The sequence below is a fragment of the Leopardus geoffroyi genome, chromosome A2 (assembly GCF_018350155.1).
Source record: "Leopardus geoffroyi isolate Oge1 chromosome A2, O.geoffroyi_Oge1_pat1.0, whole genome shotgun sequence".
In the NCBI taxonomy this organism is placed as follows: domain Eukaryota; kingdom Metazoa; phylum Chordata; class Mammalia; order Carnivora; family Felidae; genus Leopardus; species Leopardus geoffroyi.
In genome coordinates, this window is record NC_059331.1 from 157389789 (window position 1) to 157399413 (window position 9625).

At 38.3% G+C, this 9625-nt stretch overlaps 1 protein-coding gene across 1 annotated transcript; it reads right to left on the reverse strand.

The window, feature by feature from the left end:
* Positions 1-5475: 5475 nt before the first annotated feature.
* Positions 5476-8076, reverse strand: LOC123607019 (olfactory receptor 9A4-like). Its single transcript, XM_045495969.1, has one exon. It carries the CDS (start codon positions 6418-6420, stop codon positions 5476-5478), a length of 945 nt encoding a protein of 314 aa, XP_045351925.1. The 5' UTR covers positions 6421-8076.
* Positions 8077-9625: the final 1549 nt, after the last annotated feature.

Here is a 9625-nt window from a genome sequence, read left to right on the forward strand (position 1 = left end):
AAAAATAAATTAATAAATTGAAGACAAATAAATAGGAATCATGCAACAAAAAGAACAGAAAGAAAAAAATAATGAAGAAAAAAGGAACAGAGCCTCAGAGAAATATGGGACTCCATTAAGGTCACCAACATATATGCAATGGGAGCACTAGAAGTATAGAAGAGACACAAAGGATAGTAAAAAATATTTAAGGAAATGATAGTTATTTTCTAAATTTTAATACCATTAATATACACATCCACAAAGGTTCAATGAAATCCAAGTAAAATAAATTCAATGAAATACACAAACTAAAACACAATAGTGCATTTTCTAAAAGGCATAGAAAAAAATTCAAACCAGTAAAAGAAAGACATCTCAGGGAAAAGAGGACCCCAATAAGGTTAAATGTTTGACTTCTCATTGAAACATTTAAGACCAGAAGGCAATGGGATGATATAGTCAGAGTGCTGAAAGAAGAAAGTATGGCCAATAACTATGTTGTACACCTGAAATTAATATAACATTGTGTGCAAGCCATACTTAAATAAAAATAAATAAATAAATGAATAGTCAACCAAGAATCTTATATCCAGAAAAACTATCTTTCAAAAATGAAAGTCAAAAAGAGACATTGCCAGATAAACTAAAACAGACCCCTCTTATAAGAAATACTGAAGGAATCTCTTCTAACTAAAAGCAAATGACCCCAGGAAGTAATTAGAATCCATATACATGCAAAGAAACAGCATTGGTAAGGGTAATTCTGTAATGATGTAAGACAGTATAAATGTATATTTCTTCCCCTGCCTTCTATTAACTGATTTATTTTAATATAATTTATTGTCAAGTTGGCTAACATACAGTATATAGAGTGTGCTGTTGGTTTTGGGGGTAGGTTCCCGTGATTCATCACTTACATACAACACCCAGTGCTCATCCCAACAAGTGCCTTCCTCAATGCCCACCATCCATCTTCCCCTACCGTCCCCCCCCCATCAACCCTCAGTTTGTTCTCTGTCTTTAAGAGTCTCTTATGGTTTGCCTCCCTCTGTCTCTGTTTGTAACTATTTTCCCCCTTCCCTTCTCCCATGGTCTTCTATTAAGTTTCTCAAGTTCCACATATGAGTGAAAAATATGATATCTGTCTTTCTCTGACTATTAACTAATTTAAAAAGCAATTGTATTAAAAAATAAGTAAATAGTTGTATTGTTGAATGGATAACATAAACAAATGTAATATATTTGATAATAATAGCACAAAGGAGGTGGATAGAGGCAGAGCTGTTCTGGAGAAAGAAAATGACACCAAATGGCACCTTGAATCTGAGGGAAAAGGTAAGAGCACCAGGAAAGGTAAATGAGGATAATACAACAAATGCTATAAATATATACTTGCTCTTCTTTCTTCTTCCATGTTCTTTAAAAAATATATAAAGCAAAAAATGTTTTAAATAAAAAAATATAAAGTAATAATTGTAACAATGTATTGCTAAGCTTGCAACTATATAGACACTGTAAGAACAGTAAGAAAAGAAGAGGAGAGAGCTACATAGGAGTAATGTTTCCCTAGCTAACTGGCATTGTTAGTATACATCTGAAGTGAATTCTAAATTAAGATGTACATGGCGAGTCATAGAGCATCATCAAAAAAAAACTGAACTTTTAAAAGTTTTAAACTTTGGGGCGCCTGGGTGGCGCAGTCGGTTAAGCGTCCAACTTCAGCCAGGTCACGATCTCGCAGTCCGTGAGTTCGAGCCCTGCGTCGGGCTCTGGGCTGATGGCTCAGAGCCTGGAGCCTGTTTCCGATTCTGTGTCTCCCTCTCTCTCTGCCCCTCCCCTATTCATGTTCTGTCTCTCTCTGTCCCAAAAATAAATAAACATTGAAAAAAAAAAGTTTTAAACTTTAAAATGAAAATAATCAAAGATATCAAAATAAAAAGCCTTTAAAGACAAATATCATATGACTTCACTCATATGAGGACTTTAAGATACAAAAGAGATGAACATAAGGGAAGGGAAGCAAAAATAATATAAAAACAGGGAGGGATACAAAACATAAAAGACTTAAATATAGAGAACAGAGAGTTGCTGGAGGGGTTGAGGGAGGGGGAATGGGCTAAATGGGTAAGAGGCATTAAGGAGTCTACTCCTGAAATCATTGTTACACTATATGCTAACTAACTTGGATGTAAATTAAAAAATAAATAATTTTTTTAAATAAAAAAATTAATTAAAAAATATAAATAAATAAATAAATAAATAAATAAATAAATAAGAAAGCTTTTGCACAGTGAAGAAAACCACCAAGAAAATGTAAAGGTAGGGGTGCCTGGGTGGCGCAGTCGGTTAAGCGTCCGACTTCAGCCAGGTCACGATCTCGCGGTCCGTGAGTTTGAGCCCCGCGTCGGGCTCTGGGCTGATGGCTCAGAGCCTGGAGCCTGTTTCCGATTCTGTGTCTCCCTCTCTGTCTGTCCCTCCCCCGTTCATGCTCTGTCTCTCTGTCCCAAAAATAAATAAACGTTGAAAAAAAAATTAAAAAAAAAAAAAAAAAAGAAAGAAAATGTAAAGGCAACCCACTGAATGAGAGAAGATAGTTGCAAATGATATATTGATAAGAGTTATGATCTAAAATTAAAATTATTATTAAATTATTATTTAAAAACAATACAACTGAATACCAAAAAAAACCACCCACAAATAATCCAGTTTAAAAATAGGGAAAGGTCCTGAACACACATTTTTCCAAAGAAGACTTACAGATAGCAAATAGACACATGAAATGATGCTCCATATCATTCATCATCAGGGAAATGCAAATCAAAACTACAATGAGATATCACCTCATGCCTGTCAAAATGGCTAAAGTTAAAAAATACAAGAAATAACAAGTGTTGGCAAAGATGTGAAGAAAAAGAAATCCTTGTGCACAATTGGTGGGAATGTAAATTGGTGCACCCCCTGTAGAAAACAGTATGGAGTTTTCTCAAAAAAAATAAAAATAGAAATACCGTATGATACAGTAATTCTACTACTGGATATTTACCCAAAGAAAATGAAAACACTAATTAGAAAAGATACATGCACTCTTATGTTTATTACATCATTATTTACAATAGCCAAGATATGAATGCAACCTAAGTGTCTACTAATAATTGAATGGATAAATGTATATATGGGTGTGTGTGTGTGTGTGTGTGTGTGTGTGTGTGTGTGTGTAAAATGGAATGGTACTCATTCATTAAAAAATAAGCTCTTGCCATTTGAGACAGTATTGACGGACCTAGAATGTAATATATACTAAGTGAAGTAAGTCAGACATTGAAGGACAAATACCATATGATTTTACTTATATGTGGAGTCTTAAAAAACATAACAAATGAACAAAACAAAACAAACAAGCCAAAAAAACTCAGTACAGAACAAATTGGTATTTGCCAGAGGGAGGCGGGTTGGGAGATGGGTGTAATAGATAAACAGGATTAAAAAGTACAAACTTTCAGTTATGAAGTAAGCACCAAGATGAAAAGCACAGCATAGGGAATAGTCAATCATATTGTAGCAATGTTGAAGGCTGACTACACTTATTGTGGTAAACACTGAGTAATGTATAGAATAGTTGAAACAATACACCATACATCTGTAACTAGTGTAATGTTGTATGTTAATTGCACTTCAATTTAAAAATAAAGAGTACTATAATCCAAATAAATAAATAAATAAAATATTATACTAGTAAATATTGACTTCCGTAAAAGTAATGTAACTAGGATTAATATGTAAAATGATGTAGTGGAAAATGTGACCAACATGCGTAAACAAGAAGGGTTTTCAGTAGAGAAATAAAAACTGTAAGAAAGAATCAAAGGAAGATATTATAAACTAAAAAATACTGCATGAGGGGAAAAGAACTCCTTTCCTAAGCTCATCAGTAGACTCAATAAAGCTGAAAAAAGAATCAACAGCTTTGAGAATAGGCAATATTATATACGTACAGCATATGTTTACTAAGTTTCCTACTGTCTAATTACTTGGACCAAAATATTTTACATTCCCACCAAAAATATATAAAATTTCCTATTCTTGTGCTATGAAAAGGCTTTGTACAAATTAGAAAAGGCATCCTTTCTGCATTACTGAAGGAGAAAAAACTGACAGACCTCAGAAAATGAATGTGGATGTGGGTGAATACCTTTGTGACAACCTTCAGCCCTTTCTCTAGCCAATGAAGTCCCATTACAACCCACTGGTTGGCTAGCAGAACATGGGTTGGATTAAGGCCCCACTCAACACCTCATCTAGTGCCCATATGAGGTGAAATCAAGTAGGTCATATGTGGTGGTCTTCCTTGTCCTCATCAAATGGAAGGCATCCCCACACAGCACTCTTTGCAAACCTATGGAACACCATCATCAACTGCTGGGTGTCTCAATATATCCACCCAGTTCAGGGCTGGCAGGAGGTGCTGAGTGTTATCATTTAACCAACACCTTCCATCAAATCCCTTCCTCAAACATTATGAACATCCTACAACTGCATTGCTAAATAGCCATGCCATGGAATTCCTGAAGGACTGTGAGTTAAGAGGGTAGCTTCTCATTCCTTTGATGCTCCCCACAGAGAAGATCTATGGAAAGGTACTAATACACATGGATTTGGGAGACAAAGAAATAAAGGCATCATGAAGCCTGAAGTCTGGGTCTGGGAGCAGTCTCACTAGAAATAGTTGATTTAAGCAGCTGTAAAATGCTAATTCTCTGTAGAATTAGTCATTTAATTCTTATTTGTCTCAATTCCCAAACATCCCAAAATATTTCATATATTTACTTCACAAAGATTTACTGGAAAAAAAAAAAAAAGTATTCCAATCCCCATCTCACCAATCTAGGTTGCTTCTGTGGCAAAAAAATGTATATAACATTTTATTTACTTTGTAGTAGAATGGGACCAGAATAAACCGCACAATAAACCAAGAGTAAGAGAGAAACACAATATTTAAAATACGTGTGGCGATCTTGTCAAGAAATTGGACAAAATATAGAAAAAGTCTACAACATTTAACAATGGTGACAACAACAACAAAAGTGAGCTTCTCTTCCTTGGTACTCTAATTATTCCAGACCTGCACCCTTAGCCTTCTCCCATATCCTTCCTCCATCAGGATACACATTTTGAGAAAGGGATTATAAGCGAATTAACTGAGCTATAGATTGCTACAAAAATATATGTGTTTCTTTTCTCTACTTCCTCCCACTTCCCAAAGATATGCTTCCATAGTTCAATAGTGGAAGCAGCAGGAACTGATGAATGAGATTCTAGTGAGCACAGATGGGTTTCATTTTCATCTTCTTTTCTTCTCCCCTGGCCTGACTGGAAACTGTACATACCATTTGCTTCTGAAAGGATGATAATGATAAGAGAGGAATTAGGGTTTTCTAGGTTACTTAATAATCCCCAACGATTACTGTGTTTCCACACAAAATTGACATAGAAGAATCAATCCTTGACCAGTCGACAGCAGCGTTTCATACCATCCCGAAGGGCCTCTTTGACTTTGTCATTCCTCAGGGTGAAGATGAAAGGGTTCAGGAAAGGGGTTACCACAGAAATAAACAGGGAAACTATCTTGTTGTACTCAGCAGCCTGTGTTTGCTTAGGTTTTACAAACAGGAACAAGCAGCTTCCATAGCCAATCACAACAAAGATGAAGTGAGAGGCACATGTAGAGAAGGCTTTCCTCCGGCCCGAGGCTGTGGGGATCTTGAGGATGGTAGAGATGATGTAGGTGTAGGAGACTATTGTTGGGGCCAGCGAACCAATGATAATGACAACAGCCATTAAGAAGAGAACAAACTCTGTGAAAAGAGTGTCACCACAGGATAGTTTGAGCAGCTGCCCTCGGTCACAGAAAAAATGGTCTAACAGATTTGACTTGCAGAAGGTAAACTGAAACGTGGCATAGACTGGCCATATTTCAGAGAGGAACCCAAACACCCATGACACAATGACAACCCAGATGCAGGTGTGGCTGTTCATAATGATGTTGTACCTCAAAGGGTTACAGACAGCCACGTAACGATCCACAGCCATCGCTCCCAGTAATGCGAACTCTGTGGTCCCCACAGCAAGGTACAGGAAGAGCTGGGTGACACATGCAGCCAGAGATATTGTGTGCATCCCAGGAAGCAGCAATCCCCAAAGCATCACAGGCACGATAATAGTTGTAACCAATATCTCCAAGGCAGAGAGATGACCAAGGAAGAAATACATAGGGGACCGCAGACGTTTATCCACACAGACAATCACGATGATGACTGTGTTTCCCATTAACGTTGCTGAGTAGAAGAAAAAGAATATGGCAAAAAGAGTGTGGTGTAGTTCTTGGGACCCGGGAAAGCCTAGAAGGCAGAACTCAGTGGCACCAGAGAGATTGTTCATCATTTACTCCTTGTTTCTGTTTTTGAAAAACCTAGAGCTCGAAGACTGGTAACATGGCTCCACATGGTCCTGTTCTCCAAAGAGAAGGAAGACAGGTTAGGATGAGAAACTATCTCCAACCTCAAGACCAGGTGAAAAGCCCCGACTGCAATGCTCTGCACAAGGCCACACCTCAATGTGGTGACCTCCAATCTACCTCAAGATCACCTGTCTTGAAGATGAAGACTCCTTCATCTCTATAGAGGATAAGAACCCTTTCTTGTTTTTTTACACCACTGGATATGCCTTCTCTCAGGGGACAGAGGATAAGAGTGTTAAACTGGCCACTTATGAAGCTGTGTTGATCAGCCACACCAGGCCTGGGATTGTGTCATTTCCTCTTATGTTAATTGTAGCAGATGATAGAAAGGTGTTCTAGGTGATGTTCAAAACATGGAATATTGAACCCTCTGCCTCATCCTTACTAGTACTGTCTAGACTTATCGTGGGGCAGTAGAAAAGCAGCAGAGGACTAAGACCAACACCCCTGCTTTCCCCAGAGTGTAAACTTCCATTGTACAGAGCAGACACATCTACAAATGAGAAATATAGAACTTGAGATAATTTCCCAGGGAAGAATCATTCTTCTCTAACTCCATGTGATTTGCAAAGTGCTGGGAGGGAGGAAAAGTGGCACCTGGCACTGACAAGGATAGATATGAGGCCAGTAGCCCCTGTGGATGTCTGTCTGGAACTCGACCTCTCACTTTTTTAATCCTATTACTCAAATGTCATCTCCTCAGAGGATTCTGTCCAGTAATCCTACACCAATTAGGAATGGCTTGCTAGCTTATGGACTTTACCATTCTTTGTAGCACTTTTTATTACCTGATTTGATATGTATACTAATTTCATTCCTTCATTGAACATTAAGCAAACTCAGCAGTGGATAAAACAAACAAAAATTCCTGCCCTATGGAGCTCACATTCAAGGGGAGGGTGGATGCCAGATTATATACAAGACAAGTAAGTACAATTATGATGCTAGTCTATTCATCATGCTGGAACAAATATAAGGCAAGGAAGAAGGACAGGAAATCTAATTTCATGTATTCACAGTTCATCTATGATACTAGAATATAAACTCTATGAAGGCAGGGACATGTGTGTATATATCTATCTATATCTGTGTCTGTATCTACATCTATATTTATATCTATATTATTGTTGAGCTATAAAGTCATGCTGATAAATTTCCCTACATGATGGTTGCTTGGATGTGTGCTATATGGTTAAATAGTACTTGATGCTCATTAAAGCAGTCGGGCCATACCCCGTGGAGCCTACTCTTCTTGATTTGCTTTCATGGCTCACATTACCATTTCCCCTTCTTCACTTCCCTTACTCATGCCACCTCCTCCAAGCCTCTGAAGGTTGGAATGATGGGCAAACAGGTTAAGAACAGTATTGTGGGGATGGCTCAGTGATCTGCTTTGCTAAAATGTCTGTGGATTGGGCACTGGGTGAAAAAATATAGAAGAATCTTAGCAGTGACTGTTTTTAACATTGGAACAGAGGAGAAATAAATCTGCTCTCTGCTGTGTAGAGGGGATTCGGTGATGTCCTCAACCACTCTTTAAGCTCTGGGCCTCCTTTGTTCTAACAGGTAGCCAAGCCCAGAACTCCAAGCTGATCTTCTCCTACTCTTTCCTTCCCAGAGGAAAACCCTGAGAAAATACTCACCCCCATGGAGGGGCCTCTCCACCCTTCTCAGACTCTCCAGGACTTGGATAACTTGTCTGGCTACTGCTGATGCATATACAGGGGCCACAGCAACTTACTCAACAGGAGCTGAGCAGAAAGTCCAGAAATAACAGCATTGTGGGAACTGAGGGTCTCTTTCTCTCTCCTTCCCTCCCACTACCCTCCTTCCCAAGGGGACTTAGTCACTGAGGTACCTGTTCTTAATTAGCCCAGGTTCAGGGCGTCCCTAAGCAATCAGACTGCGGAAAGCAGAACAAACTTTTAGTTATTCCCTTTTTTGACCAATTAAGTGTCAGAACTTTTGAAACTTTTTGCTTAATGAAGAAACCTGAAATCTCACCAATCACAGGCTTTCAATACCAAAACTGCCTCCTCAAAGGCCCCAAGTCTAGGATTCAAGAGACATCTCAGACTCTAAGCAGATTACCGCTTCTGCCCTATATCCTAGACTCTTCTCCGATTCTCTTAGCTATTCAGAGAAAAAATCATCCCCTAACCCCCAATAGGACACATTACAATTGACGTCTAAAATGTGCACCAATATCCTAAAAGCATGCATATTGGTCTCAGTCAAAGCCTCAACTTCACCAGAAATCCCCTACAAAACCTGTTTCCTCCTTCACTCATTTCATAGAGAGACTCCTGCTCCTAACTCTGAGGACCTTCCAGAAAACTGGGGAGAGTTTCTGCCCCCAAATTGTACTTCACTCTCTGCTACTGTCTCAGGTTTCCACTCTTCTGAACACACATGCATCTGTATGCATTCAAGCAAGATTCTTACATTTATTTCTATGGTGTGTCCATGTTTGCCAGCTGGGCACTTCAAAGTCGGGACAGCATAAGGACAGCCAATGTAGGCAGTTATATTTACAACCTGAACCAACTGACAAATGTAAATTGTAAGTCTGCTTTATGCTAGAGCGAGACAGAAAAAATGGCAGCTACAACCATTTATCTGGATTTGGGATTTCATTTGAAGTATACCTGTTAAGTCTGAGAGTGTCAATAGATGCAGAAGGGTATAATTTGGGAATAATCTTCCTGCCCATTTCTGATGTTGCCAAGCCCAACTAGATTGCCATATAATATTAGAAAAAATTTATAAGTATGTATCTGCATATTCTTTATAGAAAATCCTGTGAAAATCTATTTTAAAACCTTTTCTCTCTCAGTTAACAATATATAAAAATAGATAAAAATAGATATATATGGGAATGCAAGCTGGTGAAGCCACTCTGGAAAACAGTTTGGAGGTTCCTCAAAAAATTAAAAATAGAACTACCCTATGGCCCAGCAATTGCACTACTAGGTATTTATACAAGAGAAACAGGTATGCTGTTTCGAAGGGACACATGCACCCCAATGTTTATAGCAGCACTATTAACAATAGTCAAAGTATGGAAAGAGCCCAAATGTCCATCGATGGATGAATGGATAAAGACAACGTGGTGTATATATACAATGG